Source organism: Sipha flava, unplaced genomic scaffold (assembly GCF_003268045.1).
Source record: "Sipha flava isolate LNK unplaced genomic scaffold, YSA_version1 36_pilon_pilon, whole genome shotgun sequence".
NCBI classification, from domain to species: Eukaryota; Metazoa; Arthropoda; class Insecta; order Hemiptera; family Aphididae; genus Sipha; species Sipha flava.
Window position 1 is genome coordinate 1,916,985 of NW_020273076.1, and position 22,032 is coordinate 1,939,016.

General features: G+C 28.7%; 1 protein-coding gene across 1 annotated transcript; it reads left to right on the forward strand.

Moving 5' to 3' along the window:
• Positions 1 to 4,214: 4,214 nt before the first annotated feature.
• Positions 4,215 to 18,118, forward strand: LOC112687969 (probable cytochrome P450 305a1). The gene is made up of 8 exons (XM_025560976.1): positions 4,215 to 4,563; positions 12,813 to 13,067; positions 14,158 to 14,546; positions 15,727 to 15,835; positions 16,995 to 17,175; positions 17,247 to 17,364; positions 17,698 to 17,839; positions 17,917 to 18,118. Exons 1-8 carry the CDS (start codon positions 4,470 to 4,472, stop codon positions 18,084 to 18,086), a joined length of 1,458 nt encoding a protein of 485 aa, XP_025416761.1. The 5' UTR covers positions 4,215 to 4,469; the 3' UTR covers positions 18,087 to 18,118.
• The last annotated feature ends 3,914 nt before the right edge of the window (positions 18,119 to 22,032 follow it).

A 22,032-nucleotide genomic window follows, 5' to 3' on the forward strand; every position in this document is an offset into this window, starting at 1 on the left:
TTCAATTATTTATTAATATAATTAGGTACCTCATCAATACAAGTACATGGCGTGCTAATAAAATATCATGCAAAATACTAAGACATGACTATGTCCGTTGTGAGTATGTACTCGTACCTATACAAGGTAGGTACCTATATCACTGCTATCTTATAGATAACAAATGTTAACAATTAAAATTTTTTTAATGTACTTACTACTTAATAGATTAGAATGGCAAAAAGTACTCCGTAGTGCGTAACACTGACCTTATGAGAAAAATGTAATAAACTACATACAGTATTTTATAAGTGATTGTATCATTATCGGCCATGGGTGGATGTACAAAATGGTACAAAAAAAGTACATAATACTGTATAACTTAAATTTCAATTTTATAATAATTGGTTAATGGCCGTGCTGTGGATACGTATTCCCCAGCACGACCATAGAAAAATTGGATTTTCTCGAGTTTGGGTGGGTGTGCAAAATTTTATTTTGATTGTACAAAATTGTACAAAAAAAGTACAAAATACTGTTAAGGTTTGGTACTATTATTCAAAAGTGGCCGTGCTAGTGATACGGACCTCACCTGAAGGCCGGACAGCTGTCCTATCGTTGCGATAAATTGAATAGCCATTAAATTTAATGGAGTCGGTTGTACATAAGTGAGTCTCGCATATACAGGCTATATCAACATTGTGATAAGATAAGAATGCAGCGAAAGTGTTGCAATTTCGTTTAATGCCGTTAGCGTTTCAATTTATGATGATAATGTTATTAATATTATTTAATAATGTAGGAAGATTGGTGATTACTTTTTTGATAATTTCTGAGATAAGAGATGTGAATAACGGCATTAGCGATTTAACGAGTTCATTGGTATTAAATGTGCTGTTCGTTTGATCATTTGTTCTTTCTTTTTTACTTAAGTTTTTTTTTAGCTTATCGGCGTAAGATTCATTTTGGGTATTTATTGTTTGAGAACTTATATAGGGTTGGAATACATGTTGTTCTTTAGGTTCAGGAATAATTTGTAAATGTTTAGGTGGATTTCTATGAAACTTAACCTTACTGTGGTTTTTAATTTGTTTATAGATTGTATAGCCTTTATAATTTGCTGGGTGATTTTCATTGCAGTTTACGCATGTCGGTGGGCTATTTTTATCTTTAGTACACTCCGAGTAGTGGTGTTATTCTGGGCATTTAACGCATCTAGGAGGTAGTTTATAAACAATTTTTGTATGATTAAAATATTGGCAATTTTAAAATTGTGAAACGGAGTTATCGTTTTTTCGATTTTCTACCGATATAATGCACTGAAGAAAACGATCTAGTGAAAAAATATTTTTCGCTGATTTATCAAGGATAATAGCGACGATTGGAATTGGTTAATTATGACGGTTTTGTAGACAGGTTACAGAAGTGACGTTAAATTTTAGAACAGATAGTTCATCATAGATTTCTGCTTTAGATATTGACCTTAAATATAGTATAGACTTTAAATCTGGATCATTATCTTTTTTACTATTTGTAGATGTATCCGAAGTGTTAATATACGTACGCAAGGTATTGATTTGTGTCTTAAGTTTTTTGTTTTATTTTCTTAAATTAGTAATATCTGACGTCGGCTCCTTTAAATTGGTCATGATTACATCAGTTTTGTTTTAAGAATTAATTTAGAAGATATTTATATTTTCATAATATAGGTTAATGTAGTTTTATGATTTTTGCTGGGCAAACTAGGCATAAGAGACTAAATAATTTTTGACAGTATAATTGTCGTAACAAACTAAAAATGAGGTAAGTATGTTGTATGTTTTTCACTAATCACTTGTATATAAATTAAAATTTTAAGAATTAAATGCATAACGTCGAAATGTGTCTTTGTTCAGCTATCAGTTGACAACTGCATTATTTCATTTATGAAATACTGATTACTATTCGATAAATTGTTAAATTAATTACATTTCCGAGTTATATTAAAAAATGTATGACAAAGTTTTTAATTTTAAATTATATTTTTGTATACTATGACTGATTTTAATAAACAAAATGTATATTCAAGTTAAAAATATTAAAACCGTTTAATTATACTTAAATTGGTATAATGATTATCACTAGGGATGAGCAATTATAGAAATTGCATATTTTTATGTATGTCTTCTATTTGTATCTTGGTGAGTTAAAAATCTGTTTTATAACTAAATAAGTACATATTTGTAATTTATTATTTGTTTGTTTTTCCATATTTTGGTAATTTTTACAATAATAAAATATGTATGGCTTTCCATAAATATAAATGCTTTTTTAGTAAATTTATATTAAATTTTAACTCTATGTATTCTATAAAACAATAATTGAACACAAAACTTGTTATTTCAATACAACATACTAACTTAAATATAAAACGTAAATTAATGATTATTTATTAACGTATTAATGTATTGTTTATTATCGAATAGTACTTAATTTAAATTTAATAAAACAAATACTTATCAAGACACTGTTAATTTGTGTCTTTTTTGATTATAAAGCGACTATTTTTAATTTATACGTTGTATGTTGTACGCACCAAAAAAGGAAAAACAAAAAATATTGTATAATCCAAATACACTTTAATAAATAGCATCTATTTGAAACCTTGAATTGTCAGAATTTTCTCAATAAAATGAATAAATAAAAAAATAATAATCCAAAATAAATTGAACATTGTTGTACGGATATTAGTTTATGCTTAAATATTGTAAACAGTACAGGAAGGCGTGATAGACATGGCTATATTTAATATTTACTCATTATAATACATAACAAATTAATATTTCAACCGTTATTTCGGGTGATTTATACTTAAAAAGGTATAGGTTCAACGGTAACACCCAATAACAGTTGAACACTTACAATTTTCTCAACGGACAACGTCAAGTATTACTCCTCACTGACCATCGCTGCATCTCAAAACTATATGAACTCGAAATTTAACATGGTGGTCTCTCCAATATTCAATACATACAATAAGAAGGTATTTTTAAAAATATTGAAACCAGGAAATACGATAATTCAGAGGTAATTCAGCGTATTACCAAAATTACTATACTGATTCATTTGAACTCTCATTTTATTTGTTTTATAACCACCAATAGTTACACCAAACTTGGTTTTAAATGGTGTAAAGTAATAGTCCATTAAAACCTATGTCACGGCCAAGAATGTTCCGTGCGAAGCCGGGTAATTAAGCTAGTTTATTTATAATGCCGAAAGCACTTACCTAGTTTAAAGAAATACGTTACAAAATTGTGCTAAAATGTATTTTCTAAAGATAGCCATATTTTATTTCATAACATTTATGAGACCAAAGTTAATGGTAACCAAAGATTAAACAACACATAAAAACAATCAAACATGAGCGAACGGCGAACCGCAAAAAAATTCAAATTTAAAAAATCAACAGTTGTTTATTATGCATAATTTCGTTTTGTTTATGCATATTTTACCAATTTCACCTCCTATTATTTCTCATCCCTACTTACCACTGTTGTACGTGTTAGCGATAATTGCGTTTTGTTCGTAAATGCGCGAAGATACATATATATGTATTGAAAATCACAATTGTCATAAAATTAATTAAAACTGTCTACACATTAGAGCAGCGGTTCTCAAACTGTAGTACGCGAAAGACTATATGGTGGTACGCGAATGGCCGGATGGTGGTAGAAAGAAAAATTAAAAATTCAACATTTAACTCATATATTAATTTAAAAATACTAATAAATTTGTATTAATAAATAAATAATATTATTTTTATATTTTATTTTATTTTAGTATTTTATTGCCTATTTATTTAAAATAAATGTATTTAACTTTGTGAAGTTTGTATGGTTCTATTTTTAATTATTAATGGTACGTGACTGATTGATAATATACTCAAGTGGTACGTGAAAAAAATATTTTGAGAACCGCTGCATTAGAGCATTTGTGTACAAATTATAAAATATTATAATATACTCTACGCAATCTGCTCTCGAAATCAAATTTCAATTATACCTAACGAATTGGCAATCGGCCAGCCGTCCGATGGTACATTTTATAATTAGTTAATCATGATTTGGTATGTAGCTCACAGAATGGAAGTAAGCAACGAAAATGTCTCTATTATTACAGCGGAAATTGTCATTGAGGTTAGTTCGTACACGAGAAAACTAAATATACATATACACGAACGTTTATACATAACTATGCGAATATCAATGGATTATAATTTGTTCATATTTATTATATATGAGAACATTTACTCGTAATTTGTTTCGATATCTTTCTCTTTCTAGTTAAGCGCAGTTTATCATTATTATTCCTCGTTAATCGTTGTTGCATTCAATAAAAATGGTTTGATTATCAAGGTCCACGAGTGAATTAATCTGTCAGTCGTCTGCCGGCTAACGGCTATCCGCGTCCGTCGTTCGTTCTCCGTGTTCAAACCGGGATTCTTCATAATGGCCCTGCTATTGTTGTTAGTGTGTGTCGTTTTTGCGACTTTGCTACTGATAGTTATTCGTACGTGTAAGAAACCAAAGAACTATCCGCCAGGTAAAGTCGACAGTTAATTTCAACATCATTTATCATTATGAACACAGTGATAAGAACTACTAATATTTTATTATGTTTATTTTTTTTTATTTATTTGAAATTTACAATCTGTATTAACAAAAACACAATAAGTAAATGTGGTAGTGTGTACAATAAAACAATATAATATAACAGAATAGCGTGATAAGGGAGACTATCCAATGATAGAACCCTTCAGACTTAAATTAAAAATAATTTATTGATTTTTATTTTATTTTTATATCATAAAGGATCTCGACCCAGCGCCTTTTCAAGCGACATGAGAGGTTGTCAGATAGTATAAGTGAGGACAAATGGGAAATAAGAGGATTTTGGTGTTACTGCAATTTTTTATGAAATCTTATATAATATTGTTTGGTTAGTTAGTTGTTCAATGGTTTGTATTTTTAAGTCCTTGTGGAGTGCATTATTTGTTACATACCATGGAGTAGAGGATATGAGGCGGAGAGATATGGACTGAAATGCTTACTAATATTTAAATTAAATTAATTTAACAAATGTGTGATAAGCACAGTCTTATATCGTATACCGTGAATGTACAACACGGATGTACATACACAGTAGGTTATTGATAATCGATCATTATTCTTTGGTTGTCCGTATGAATTCATCACTCGTAAAAGGAAAAAAAAAACGTTATTTTGGCTATTGGAATAAGAATAAAAAAAAAAAAACCACTTTAACCTAATGGAGAAGAAATTCCAAATGATAAAATAATGGGGCGTTGCCCGTAACTGCATACGTATGGGACAAAACCGCACACAGATTTTACAATACTGGATATCCCATTACCGCACACGTATATTTTGGACGATTATGTAAACAGGTTTACATTTTCACTGTAACTCGTTTGCGCACATTCAGAATTTTTTACCTGAAAATCGACGACGAAATCAATCGTTTACTTGAAAATAGATAACTCGTTTGCGCACAACGACACATTCACACACATGACACGTGTATACATATATCGTCACAGACTGAAGTACAAATTATCAAATATATTATCTCAATATTATCTTATAATCGACCATGTTGACTGTAGATTATATAAATTTGGATTTTCCAAACATTTTTTAGTAAAGTTTTGGTAGGTATGGACTATGGATGGTACAGTGGTGACTAGTATGTTGACGACGTAAACTTTAATATGGCGTAGAAATTTCTAATATTTTTTAATCTCGGTGAGGAAAACGATGTTTTAATATTGATAATTATAAATGTAGTGAATATCGTGTTTTAATGAGTGAATGTTCAAATTTTAGATGTACTAATAAAAAATGTCCTGCGAGTGTTATTGTTAATAAATCAAACAAAATAATAAAAGTAACCAACTTTCATAATCATGAGGAGTATACTAATTAACGATAGTAAGCAAACGAGTTCTGACACTAGGGATTTTCGTCACAGGTTGCCAAACTATTTGTGTGCAATCGAGTTGTGCATTTTTGCGCAAACGAGTTGTAGCCTTACATTATACCAATATAAGTGTTGTTGTGTGCCGGTATGCCACTGCCTCTAAATGGTTGAGTTCTGCAGTGCAGCTCCGTTGTCGCACATGTAACGTTGTAAGTTCGCAATTTCAGACGGATAACGAAGGAAATGAGGGTTTAGGAATAAAGCGATTAAAGCAGTAGTGGCATTAATTTAGAATTTGTTTTATTTAAATGAGTCGCGTAAAAATATATAATTATAATAGAAAGGTCTGCGCGTAAGACTGGTGTTCGAACGACTGACTCCACTCTACTGGGTGTTGTCAGTTGTCATTCGAACAAGCTTATTTAGCGTTTAGCCCCACATATAATTCATACAGTGTTTATGTGTTTATAATATATATGTTAAATTGTATATGTTTACAATCTTGTTCTAATACAATGGGTTCGTAACAGTGTCTACAATAACATTTATGTTTAAATTATTAAATTTTTATTACTATTACTAATACTACTACAAATTATGACTAAAAATTATTTTAACTATTTAAATTTTTATATTTAATAAATGTATGCGGTATTGTACCATTTGTTGTACACGGAATTAGGCTATACCTTTTTATAAATCTGTGCGGTATCGTACTATTTTTGTGCGCGGTATTGGGTCATGTTTGTGTGGTAATGGAAAGCGCCGAAATAATGAACTACTTAACATTAACAATTAATTTTCGGTTATAAAATTATATAATTTTTCTTTGCACAGCTGTTTAGATTTGTTTTACTTTTATCTTACTAATTATATAGTTAGTTACCTGTTATTAAAGTACTTAAATTGTTTTTTTATCAATACTTATAGAAACTAAAATTATTTTATTTTAAAACCCTAACCGTTTTGATTATTTGTGGTTTTATAATTAAGATAATATCAATGATATTCTTAGAATGATTATGAATTTAATAATCATTTATCGGAGCAGTTTTATCGCTTCGAAAACATTTTATATATTATAATTCATTTATTACATTATTTAAGAATACAAAAATCAGTTTTACTATCATTAATCAGTGCAAAATACAAATAATTAATATTATGAATTATATCATATAACATATTATATTATACTATTATATATGTATTTTACCGGAAATGTTGACATTTTAGGAAAGGATGACAATTCCTAGTAGCGGAAGGAAATCATATCATTGTCTAGGAATTGTCATCATTTCCGTAGTTTATTAGGCAATGTTATCACGCATTACTTTCTTACACGAAAGCATTGGAACTCGTGATGCTGCAAGTCATGTGGGACCGGCTTTACAATATAACTATTAGAACGATAACTAACTCGTAATGGTGACATACTAAAACCCGTAATCGTCACCCGTCGATAAAGTGGTTGAGTGGAAAATGACTATCGCATATCGCATATATTTTCGCAATCTTTATGTGTTTTATTTAAAGTGTCCCTAACCTGTATATGCAGTTTACCACCTTTAGTAGTGTGTTTTTCTTAGTACAGTAGCAGTAGTATTTGTTATTTACACATTTAGTGCGTTTGTTAAAAATGGATCTCAATAAAATGCGAAATGAAATGCGAAATATTGGTTTACCAATACATGAAATCGGCTCTTTGAAATCTGAGGAAGATATAGAAAGTATTTTAAAGTCAAATGAAGACGAAAAAGTCGAAGAAAATGAATCGGTTTACTAGTGACTTTGAACTTGGTAAAAAAAACGTAATAGTTTAATATATTTAAATATAATTTACTATAATATTTTTATTTAGTTTATCAACGAAAACAAAATATACTGAATGCACGTTCAATCATCTCCGCAAAATTTAGAAAAACAGGCTCAACAAATGATTAAAACATCGAATAAAAAATATGATGAACTTAGTGTTGGAACTACAGTATGGCTGAGCATTCCTGATGTAGACCGCGCTCGTGGATCGCTGAGAAATGTACTAGCGGTTATAACTGAAGTTAAAGAAGATTTATACAAGCTATATTAGAATTAATTTAGTATTTTTATAGCATATTAATCATCGTCGTATTTAAACGCATAATAGAGATTCATTATAATTATTTATTTTTTTTTAATTATAGGCACTGAAAAAGGATTTTTAAAACATATGTACACAAGATCGAAAATAAATCCTTGTAAGGGAAATTTATTGAATCTAACTACTGTTTTAGAGTCAGCAGGTCACGCAGAAAAACAGATATCACTTCGGGAAGCAGCTACTGTAAATAGTATTTCAGGGACACAAGGATATACCCGATGTCAATGTAAAACAAAATGCAAGACGAACAGGTGTGCTTGCAGATCGGCATCTAGAATTTGTAATTCTAAATGTCATGGAGGTTTGCTATGTGAAAATAAAATTGAGTAACTACGAAAAATAAAATGTAAAATATAAAAATTCTGAAGTTATACAAATCAAATTGATAAAAAAAAATTAAAAAAAAACTACTCTATTTTATTATATTATTTTATTATTTTATTATAATATTAGTAATTGACATTTATGTATAGTAAAATAATTATTTTAAGTCTAATTAAATCAAATTAAAAAAAAAAAAAAATGGTATCACATGTATGAAAAAATATGGCATCATTGCCTGGAATTGTAAGGAAATGATAACATATACTAGGCAATGATATCATTTCCTTCCGCTACTAGGAATTGTCATCCTTTCCTAAATGTCAACATTTCCGGTAACATATATATTAAATTATTTATATCATATTATATTATTTTATGACATTTAATGATTTGAAAAATTTCATGTTATTATAATTATTTTTCATCACGTACTATAATAATCAGTGATCGAAGTGGGGGGAGGGATAGGCAGGGATGGCATCCCTCTACTTTTTTATATTTATAATGTTCATCCCTCTACTTGTTTTGTCTAGAATAACGCATTCCTCCTAAGACTTATATTTTAAAATTATATACTTATTATTATTTTTATATTTATACATAAGAAATTATTTTTTTTCGGTGAAAATAATTGTTTTTAACATTCAGGTCCGGGCGTCCGGCTCATCGTGTTGTTTAGTATAAGCCGTTTCGCAACCCGTATTATACCCGTATTTAGAACCACAGACTAAGATAATATACCTTATGTGAACTATAAAAAAATAAATAAATATATTATAGGTACACAAGGTGTGTGAAGAATTTTATGATGATATCAGGAAATTTGAATTGTAAGGCATTCCTCCACTTATCTTGAGCCATTTCGACCACTGATAATAATATATAGTTCACAGTACTATATTTTTACAACATATTTTTATAGAAATAAGTAATTAAAATGAAAAAACAATAAATATATTTCATATTTTTATAGTTTTAGTAGGTATTTATAGTATTTTCAGATTTAAATATATAATAAGTTAGTACAATTTTATTTAGATAATATTCTTAATGTTATGCATCTGCAGCTTATAAATATTGTTTTTTGCTATATTCTTAAATTATTTTAATGGAGGGACTTAAGTTGTTTATTAAAATATATTTATTTTAATTTTTTGATTAGGTTCAAGTATATAGGTAGTTAATCATTAAAATAATACAATATTTTGTTAAATAAAATAGTTTATTACATCAATTATAATATTAGTTTTTCAGTTAGCTCATATTGATAGAGGACAGTTAATAAAATTACTTTAATATATAAATAAATAGTTTATATAGTTAAAAGAAATAATGATACTAAATAATTGCCGTATTTTACGTATTTAATTTGGCTCAAGTATAAACTCAATTTGATTGAGGATATTTAAATTAAAATAATTGCTTTTGTATGATGTTTTTACTAAATGATTTTAAATGTCAACTATTATATCGATAGAAACAACAATTATAATCTATGAATTGTAAATCGTTAAATTTATTTTTTAGCTAATAACCTACATTATTGTGGTTTTCCACAGAAAAAAAAAACAGAACCATCGAGGGACGCCTGGCATATGTGAAATATTGAAATTATTTCATGTAGAAAATATGCATGAAAGAATAATCTATTTAAGGAAATAAATATAGTATAAATATAAAAAAAATATTTAGATTTTTATCAGAAAAATATTCTTTATTTATAAAATATATATTAAATTACTACCAAAATTAAAAATCAAAAATTACTTGTCAGAATTGTATACGTTTCATTCTGATATAATTCAGTTATTTTTATTTTAATAAACCCTGAACCTTATATAGACCATAGACAGTATCGTATTTTCGTGGGAGGGAGAGGATGGTTCCATATTCTCGAACCCCCCCTCTCTATAAAAAAAAAAAGGTTAAATAATCATAAAGACTTGCTACGAAGGTACAGAAAAAGAGAACATAAATTTATATCATGTGGTTGTAGATAATTCTTCATTTGTATTTATAATAATAATAATAATAATAATAGAATAATGTAAACATTAATTCATACCTTATATGTATTTTTATGTTATAAAATCACTTATCTTTTAGAAAAATTTAAAACCACCTGCTACAAAAAATTTGAAAATACGCCACTGGCCATAGACAATCAATTCTAAATTAAATTTAGTCGTTGGTTTTGGGTTCGTGATACTAGTACTTCGAAATGTACAAATTAAGTAATATTTATAACATGATAAATCATGTAAATGACTATTTTTATACTGGTTTGGACGATTTATTTAATTTATTATAATTTGCGTTATATATGGAACACACGATAGTAACAATAATAACGGCGAGTTATTTGATTTCGGTTTAATTATTATTTATTACGTAAGTTCCAATATATAATAGGTAGTATTCAGTATAAGTATTTAATATAGATAAAGGCTACTAAGGATCTAAAAAACTGTAAAATATAATAACAAAATGTATTAACATTTTATAAATCAATAGAGTCATACTTCCAATACTATCGACGCGTTGTAACCTCCGAGTTTACTATACTATACTATAGTAAGTTATGTATACCAGTTGTGGCCAACAGGTCGAACAAGACATGAGTTCCAGTCGATCATAACTCCTTTTCATTTATTTTTTCACTTTTTTAGAAAAAAAAAAACTTATTTTATTTTTTATGTACATTTTTATATTTTTATTCATCTCACGAATATTAAAATTAGGTTAATAATAATTAAGGAAATATGTAGTAATAATTAACTATGAAAATCAAAATTATACACTAAGATCAAGCAGCTATGTAGGTAATATATACGTAATCTAATGGACATTCCGTATTAAATAATGGTATTTATCGCGTTCGTATAAATTGATGAAAGTATACAAAAATACGTGTTTTGTAAAATTAAAGTATTTATTACTTATTAATATTTTATATAGAATAAATAAAGAATGTGTAACATGCAACTTAAATGTATAAAAAATATATTTTTACTCAGTGTCAATTTTTTTTTCGGGTCGATCGTAACAACCTAAAAAACTCAGAAGTCGATCACAATTCTTCAAAAGTTAGTCACTGCTAGCCTGTTAACTGTAATATATAACGTGTATAGCACGTAAACTGAAAGTGATGGGAAAGGGGATCGAGTGCGTGGGTAAGTGAGGAGATCGCCGCGCTGAGGTGGATTGAGCCGACGTTCCATAAGCGGTGCGGCGGCGGCCTCACTCCAGTACCGCGCCATAAGATGTTTCACATCAAAAATGTATTTATTTGTTCAAACTGTCAACTATCAATTATTTTTGAAACTTATTACTCATTTATTCAAAAATATTAACCATAGTAGAATACCTATCATTAAATGTAGAACACGATCTCTGTCTGAAAGTATGTTTCAAATAGCTCTCACAGCCTTGTATATTTCAGATTAGATTACGATTAGGCTATAATGATAAAATAATATATAATATACTTATTACAAATGGTATAAATGAAGTACGATTGAAGAGATTTATACGCGAAACAGTCCAACTTTTCGATAATACACTTTTCATGCAATAAAATTCAGAAAAAATTCCTACAACCAGATTAGCCGTTATTTATAAGTATAGTTTTTGAAGTAAATTTACTTATCTGGTTTTATTTTTCTGGTGCAGGAATCAGATAATTCTGGACTCATCTGGTTTTTGTTACAAATGATGGCCACTTTAATTAGTACATGGGTGGTAGCGGCATATCATGTTTATTTTGTTTTGGGTACTTCATCACTTGTTATTATTAATAAAAAAAAAAGGAATATTATTCATTTTTCATCATTGAGGAAAAAACTGATAATATGCATGCATGTTCAACACTTTCTATAGATATTAAAATATTATAAGCTTGTAAAAATTTCAGAAGTTTCCAAATCATTAAATTCATTTTAATCATCTTCCAAAGTTTCAAAAGTTAATTAATCTGATTTTTGCATGTCATAAATATACTTCAAAGTTTAATTTATAATTGTTTAACATATTTTAAATTAAACATCAGGAGGGCGTAGTGGCCGAATGATAAAAGGTGGTTTGAATGACCCTGTTCACAGACGGTTGTACGACCGCTTAAAGAGAAGAAATCGCACACGCTTCCTCTCCCAACATGTACCTACCTACGAATAAAACCCACAAACAAACCTACCAACTGAAATTATTATCATACCCAAATACCCTACATTCAATAATTTGACATATGCTCAGAGTCCAATGACCTGAGATGCTTTGGGTTTCTACAATACATAATATCGTCACTTATTTGCAGCTAATAATTTAACAATAATAATAATTTTAATAATTATAATAATATAATAAGTATAATAATTTTTGTTTTGTACAGGACCGACGTGGTGGCCGTTTGTGGGCAACACATATCAATTAGCTAAACTTTCAAAAGCTAAAGGTGGCCAACATCTAGCGTTAGAGGAGCTTCGTCAAATATATAAATCCGATGTGATCGGATTAAAATTAGGACATGAACACGTTGTTGTAGTGTTTGGAAATGATCTATTGAATGACACATTTCGCAAAGATGAGTTTCTGGGTCGGCCAGATAATTTTTTCATGAAACTCAGAACAATGGGTTTGCGTAGAGGTGAAAATGGAACTATAATTGATTTATAATAAGTTATAAAGTAGTTTGATACTCTAGTCCTATGAATCTATTGTTGTTATTTCCAATGAAATTTACGAGTCTAGATGTTGATTATGGTATGGGCCAAAATGTATAAGCTTCGAATACTGTAATATATTGTCCTCCATCACTTGGTACATATGTTAACTTAGTTTAAATTTATCTTAAGATAATTATGACGACTCCTGAAAATCATTATACTATGGAAGGAATTAAAAAAACAAAATGACGATCTGTGTGCGAAAAAAAAATATTAAAAAAGCGAAATTCATAGATCAGATAACATTACAAGTAATTTTTTTAGCTCTTTTAAATATTTCCATAGCCCTCCCCGATTTAAAAACTATGAATTTCAGAATTTAATCATCTATGCCTATAATCTTAATACACGACATAGTTATTAAGTTTGACAATAATACATTTTTCATTAAGTAATATTTTTTTTAAATAAGTTGATTGTATTATTTTTTTAATTTATTTTTTTTTTATGATGTTTTAACAACTGATATTCATGCTTTAAAATCAGATATGATTATAGCAATAACTGTATGAAAACTATCAAATTTTATTTTGATATAAAATCGAAAAGCATGTTTTTCAAAATTTTTATAAGATGTTACAAATGAAAATAAGCAATTCTATAGGCTATACCACTTATGAATGACTATTTTTTTCTTTGAAGAGTATTAAAAGTTGGTTACGAAACAGTATACTAAAAGAGCGTTTAAAAACTTGATTGTTCACATTATTAAGAAGGATGTTGTGAACTTCTTAAATAATGAAGATATTTTAGATGTGTACTGTACTAAAAAGAGAAAATTTAATTTATAAAGTTGAATTTGTGTAGGTACATGTATTAATGTGAATTATTTTTATCTATATGTAAATTAGTAAATGGAATTTGGGGGCGTAGCATTTATGGGTCTGTGTTATCTTGGTACTTATAGCCCTCCAAAGATGTAAGCTTTACTTGAGCTTCTAATTAAGAGTAATAATAAACCGATATGATTACTGTTATTTTTCTTTATACAAAATCGTCCATTTCAAATAGGTATTACGATGACAGACGGAGATCTATGGAAAATACATAGATCATTTGTGGTTAGACATCTGAAGTTACTTGGACTAGGAAAGAAAAAAATGGACGAATTGATTTATGAAGAATACCAAATCATGGTACAACGGATGTTCGATGGCGAAAATAGTGTAATGCCGGCCACGTACATACAGTCGGCCGTCATGAATGTCATGTGGGAGCTAACGGCTGGTGCTAAATTCGAGGACTCCAAATTGTTAATGTTGATAAAAAAACGAAGCACAGCATTCGACATGGCCGGTGGACTGTTGAACCAGATACCCTGGATCCGATTTTTGGCACCCGTTAGCACTGGTTTCTCGCTCATACAAAACATCAACCAACAGCTATATTCATTATTATCCGTAAGATGAATTTGCGTTTTATAATTTTAGAAGTAAAATATTCAATTTTTTATTACTTATTTTTTAGTAATTTTCAATGTTTTCAAACTAATTCAAGTTCTTATTGATTTCCTTTTCAATGAATAACATATAATTAAATGACAACCAAGTATACACACATTTAAAATGTTTGATTTAGTTCCTTCGTTAATATGATTTCTTAATTTTAATAGATAAGTATCAAATCATTGATTTCACCATATTATTTTAATTTACCTTTTACTTGTTTATACTATTATTTACTCAATGGTTAGAATTACAATTCAAATAATTGTTTTTCCATCTTATATCTCATCCATAGAAAATATTTAAAATATGTATATTCTAATTTTCAAGACTATATAATTTTTAATTAATAGTTAATTATTCAAAATAAAAATAAATCAGATTTTTAATTTCAACATTTTACAATTTATTATTTATTTCACAATTTTTGTTTTTTTAATTTTAGTTTCATCATTTTAAATGTAGTTCTTATTAAGGATGTAAAAATGACAATTATACTTCTATATACAAAATATAATGATATTCAAATGTAATAAATATAAATTTATTTATAACTAGTTAAATTACCCAGCTTTGCTTGTGAAAATAAATGCTTATCTTTATATTAAATTAGGTCGTTTCGAAAATTCAATTTTAAATCATATAATATTTGTTTATCGGTATTAGAATTAACAGACAAATACCTTTTCATTTCATTCTGAGTGTCACCCATGTAAGATATTTTCAAAAACTTTGGTTCTTCTGGATTATTAGGTAATAAAGAACCAGCCAAATGGTTGACTTGATCTTAAACTTTAAATGTCGGTATAAAGTTCCATACTTAATTTCTGTTGTACCAAACGATGCCATTTGAAAATCCGAACAATTAATATACACATGAATCATGTTAAAAAAATGTTTTGAATCTTGATGAGAACGATTCATGATACTTTTTAATGGTTCAGGTGTCTTTAAAAAAACTTTTCCTCCTGAACATAAAATACCTGAAAGTTCTATTGAACATTTTAACGCACAACAATATTAAAAATCTAGGTAATCGGTATAGTATAAGTAGATACAGAGAACATGCGTGACAAAGATCCCATTTTCACATTTATTTATATATTATATATTAATACTAATACACTTATTTTAGGATATCATAGCGGAGCACAAGAAAACTCTGTCTGAAACAACCAGAGATTTTATTGACGCGTACTTACATCAAATGAAAAAAGAAGACATATCTAACACAACTTTTACAGGTTAGTTATTGTTTTAGTTTAATATTCATTGTTCTTACTATATGGTTAGTAGTTGTTGTAATAAACCAAGTAAATAGGCCACAGTTGTATTTGACTTTTTTTACACCTTTTTTTATTTTATTAAAATAATGTTAGTATAGGGGAAAGCGCGCAATTTTTAAAAATAAAACAGTTACATATCAATGAGAATGCATATACTATTAAATATCTATATTCAATAACTTTTCCGATTTAACAGTGGAAAATAATGTCAGGTTTATGACCAGCTTTATTGAGTTGGCATGTGTTGACGTGCTCGAGGAAATTAGAAATAACCCAGTTGTCTGGCGTGACGTCAACAATCATGATTATGATTTTTGCCTTCAGTGGTTGATTGGTACGCGGTTTGTTAATGTTAACTTGAGATATGATATAACTCCACAAAAAAATGTCACAAAAGGTAAGGTTAAAGGATCTGGCAGGTTATTCCTGGTCTCCTCATAGTGAAATCACTCACCTCGAGAATTTGTCTTTAATAATATCGACAGTTTCACGTGAGGTGTTACACCATTCTGTTGAAACCATAGGTTTTGAACATCAGCAAAGCCAGTTGGTTAGTATGTGCATTTTCAACTGCTGTGACCGTCGGCGAATTGATTTCCTTGGACTTACTGTTACACTATATTGTACAACAGCGATTTGTTGAGCTTTGCGTTGATTGCGATTTCGCCCAGGTGATTTCACAGTAGCAACAGAACTACTGCAGTGGTTCGAACATTTTTATTAGCCGCAGAACTGTAGACTTGTTGGGCGCTTAATTTCTTCTGAAAACCGAGCGAAGTCATCTTACTATCTGGGCCCTACTTTCAAGATTTTGATATTAAGTTTTCACGATCTAGACATGTTGTTCTTTTGTAAATTGCTCTATGGTAACAACTGTAAAAATAAAGAAAACAGCTAATGAAAATCAAATCTGATAGATTGTAGCTTCTAGAAATTAAGATAACAGGACTTAAAAAAAAAATGGCACCAGATTCAATAGGTGCGCCCTATATGGGACCCTTTAGAATGTTCGTAATATTTAACAAAATAAATTTGGAAATTATTTAATACGTCTATAATATTTATAATACGAGTCTATGATTATGAATTTAATAACTATCTTATAAACGAATTTCAGAAGAACAGTTGGTAGCTGTATGTTTAGACTTATTCTTTGGTGGATCGTCTACATCCAGCAGCACACTGGATTTCGCTTTACTAGCCATGGCTCGATGGCCAGAAGTCCAGGCTAAAGTCCAATCTACTTTGGATGAGATTAAACCACCAGGCACGTATATTGAAGCTGAAGAAATTCTTAAGTAAATTATCGTATTATAGTAACTTTGAAATATGTTGTGTTTGATCAGATTCACAATTGATCTATCTTTAGAAATAGATATGTGGAAGCTGTGTTGCTTGAGTCGATGAGGCTTAATCATGTAACACCAGTCATAGGCCCTAGGCGTGCATTAAAAGATACGAATCTAAATGGCTATAACATACCCAAGGTATTTTTGTGAGTTTTAATAGAGTTTATTTATAAATATTTATAGGAATGACTAAATAATAACTTAAATATTATAAATGCTAAATTAAATTAAATATATTATATTAAGTTAGTATTTTTTTGGGTATATATTTTTTTCTTCTAGAGAATATTATATTTTGTATAAAATATAAATTGAAAAAAAAAGTGTATTATTATATTATTTGGTTTATGAAATATCTTTCTAATTGTTAAAAAAAATATTTAAGATAAACTTTATTAATAAATTAGTTAATTTGATAAAAAATTTTATTTGAATTTGAATTTTACAAATTTACTTAATTATTTCTATTAGAACACAACACTACTGATGAGCTTGTATTCATTTCATCACGATAAAACAAAATGGAACGATTCAGAAGTTTTTCGTCCTGAGAGATTTATAGACGAAGATGGACAATTCAAACCATCAGAAGAAATGTACTTTTTTGGTGCCGGTACACTATGATATTAATTCTAAACATTTTTTTTTTATCATAATGCGTAATATTGATATTATAATCAATTTATTTAGGGAAAAGACGATGTCCAGCTGAAGCCTTAGCACAACGGTTCATCACCTTAGTATTTACAAATCTAATTCATGATTTTGTAATCGAAATAGATCAGTTACCAGATGGAGTACATTGTGGTATACTTTTAAGTTCTATGCCATACAAAATAAAAATGTCTAAAAGAAAATAATTATATTTTATGTATTTTATTTATATTGTGAATTTAACTCACAATATTATTAATATTACAATGAATATAAAGTTTTATTTACTATGTATTTTATATAATTAATTTTCTTATTATGTGTTTGAAATATACTAGAATGGGAATGTAAATATGTGATACACTATATAAATCACAACGATTTATGTTTTTTTAAATTATTAAAACTTCAGGGAATAATTATTATATATTTAATATTAGTCTATAAATTATAATCGTAAAATATATAAACTGTTGAAAATCCAATATTTAATACTCTCTAATATTTAATACTCTGAATAAAAACTGTTGTTATAAACCATAGAAATAATCTGAATTAGTGATAAAATATGATACGAATAATTCCTATCATATTTTATAATAATTTCAATTGGAGCATCCGAGTTGGGTTCCGAGTACTAGGGGCTAATCGTAGGTAGTATACTAGTTGAGTCCCCGATTTTTATAGGTACTACACTAGTTGGGTCCGGGATTTTTATGAGCATGTATAAGTTGCCCCCAAAAGTACATTTTTTTATACCAATTCCCCCCAAATTACCTAGAGCAAAATGTACCAGTTGCCCTCACATGTTAATATATACATGATTACAATATATAGCCTGTAAAATAGGGGAGGTAAATATACAAATTATAAATAAAATTATTTATAATAATAATGTAAGATAGTATAAAATGATAAAATCAAATTTTGATATTTGCAATTATATATGATATTGTATTTTGTAATAAATAATAAATATAATATATTATACAAATAGTATGGATAAAATGAAAATTGTATTAATAATAATAACCTACTACTAGGTGCAAAGCCAGGATTTTACAAAAACGTAAATTTAGACGCGTCTGAGTGGATAACCGATTTATAACGATATTAACGACAATTATATTACCTACGCTTTATCGGAATACACTAGTTATTATCATTTATTAAACCTATCTTTATTAGTAGCTTTTTTTGTTGTTGGACACTATTATATGATGCGATGTATAATATACATTGTATACCTATATATATATACGTATTTGATAGTTACATTTTAGTAGACGAAAAGCACTGACGTGATGGAAAATATTACGCAAGTGTATAGTGAAAGGGAAAAGTTATGTTAGTTTTAAATATTTATACATTTTATAAAGATCGCATTACACAAGCGAGTGTGAAATGGCGATGTACATTAAAGTCTTGTACATCAAAGCTGTTTGTGAGTGAAGATGAAACGGTGATTTTAAAATCGGTAATCGAACACAAACATTCACCGCGTAAAAATTTAACAAAAGTAACCATTTCTAATAATTTAAAACGCAAAGCTGTGGATGACATTTCTAAACGCCCATTAAAATTAATACGTGAAGAAGTTCAATTAAATGTCGTGGATGTAACATCAAACGATGTAAGCTCCATTCGCAGAAGCATTTATCGTGCGAGAAGATAGTGTTTTCATTACTGCCTAACAAATCATCGAAGACGTACGAATTATTATTTAATATGTTAAAAAAAAAAATGCTCTAGCTTTGAACTTGAATTCAATCAGTCAATTATTGTATCCGATTTCGAACAAAGTATTCATGTAGCTTTCAAAGTTGTTTGGCCATTAATTACAGTCGTGGAGTGCAGATTTCATCTACCTCAGTCATGGTCGAAACGCATACAACTATTAGGATTATAGCCGGATTATATAGATCCAAATTCAGAAATTGGAAAATGACTTCACTTAATTTTCGGTCTCTCATTACTACCTTCAAGTGAAGTAGACAGTTGTTTTGTTGAAGATCTGATGTCAATTAAGCCTTTAATAATATTAGCCTTAATAATAGCCTTAAATAATATTTATTAAAAATCACTTTTGTGTTGATAAAAATGTATATGACATTAATTTTACAAAATCGAATCGATTTATTTTTCCTGCAATTTTTTTAGTCATATTTTCAGTTATGAATTTTTCTTTTAGTAAAATGCAGACCCAACTAGTGTAGTAATTTTAAATTCGGGACCCAATTCGGATGCAGCTATTTAAATTATTGAGCAACATATAAAAAAAAAAAAAAATTATAGTTTATTTAGTAGGTCCTCTTTCACCTTCTCTACGACAGGGCTTTAAGCACGTGTTTACCTTGTGTCTATACGCTCAGGAGAGGATAAGAGCATCGGTCGTTAGTATTATTTCTAATATAGCGTCTCCCTATCTGGGGGCACTTACCCACAAGGGATGAAATAGGATTTTTTGAGGTTCAAAGGCTAAGCTAATTTTAATTTTTTTTTATGTACTAATTATGTATTTTTGTACCTTTTATTATAATTATTATTATTTTTTTAATACCTTAAAATAGTATATATAAAATTTATTCTCGATTATCCGCTGTCTTCTACGAAACGAACCACGTACGTATGTATAAACAAATAATTTAAAAAAATACAATGTTTTTTCTTCATAATACATGTATACATAATTATGGTTTCATAAATCAATCTAATTGGGTTGCGATAACCCAATAATGCGGGTTATACGTTAGGCCTGACACACTCGTTTTTTTTAGTGGAGAAGGGTGTTTGCTAACATCTTATCCGATTCATGGGTAATAATTTCAAAAAGGCTGTGAACCGTTGCTATAATAAGTTCATTTTCTATAAATGGTTATACTGCACAAGTCTGTTTGAAGGATTTGGGTAAATTCACTTTTATTTTATCATCCTATTATTATTCAAGTTCAAAAATATTTTATATAACTTGTATCGAAAACTGGTTAAATGATGACGACACGTTTCGTTATGTAGACGATAACACGGATAATAAATGTTCAACGATGCGCGGGTTATTGAAAGGGTTACAAAGGCAAATCGTAGCCGCATACAATGTGTAAGTTGCCTGCACGTGACCCCTTAACAATAACACGTTGGCAAGGGTTTTTAAGATTGAATCGCTTTCCGTGCACTTACACCCAGGGGCGTAACTAGAGGATGTAATTTTTATAATTATTAACAACTAATTTGATATTTTTAACTTTGTTAAATACTGTTATTAGGTTAAAACTCAATAAGTATGATTGTATAATAATTATTAGAAAAAAATTCTCGAGAAGAGTATTTGATTATTGGTCTTTGATAGGGCGTAATTTTAACATTTTCCACGGGCGTAAAAATTCCTAGTTCCACCATTGCGTACACAGAGCGCAGGATTTGAACATATCCGGTCAAATGGGTTCTTCTACAGGTCACGTAACAAGTATAAAGCCCTGTTTATACCAGTGACAATAACACTTCGCAGTCACGATAGTGATCGTAGCGAATCTACTACTGTGTAAACACATATTGTCATGCTGTTAACCGTCAGCTGTCGAACTATTGAGTTCTGCATAGACCGCAGGGTCGGACGAGCCCAGGCCCACTATTACCATTAGTCATCGAGCATCGGTGGATCTCTCCGTCGCAGCCGTGTGCACATAAACAGTAGTGGGGACGTTTAATCGTTACGTGTTCTGCTGATGTCTTTGATCAATTGTTATCAACGCACATAGTGTTGAACAACGATCATGAATGACTAATTGTAGACATTTAAGAATCAAAGATTTCGACAAAAATCGAACTAAGAATTGACAAATTATCGTCAGAACACCAGGCGCGTCCATTTTATTAGGATATATACATTTTATTTACAAGTGTCATTGCTTATAAATCATATTTGCGATATTCCAGTATTTATTTTTTTTATTTCAAAGAAAATCATTCGAAAAATCTTGTATTACATTTTCAAGACTTAAATATAATTATTGAAAATCTAATGATATTATCGACATTTAATATTTTAAAACCCCAGAACAAAGAAAGAGAAAAATAAAAAATTTCTTAATTCATTAGTATTGATTTTATTTTAATAAATTGATATTTCTAATATCAAACAAAATATAGACGTAA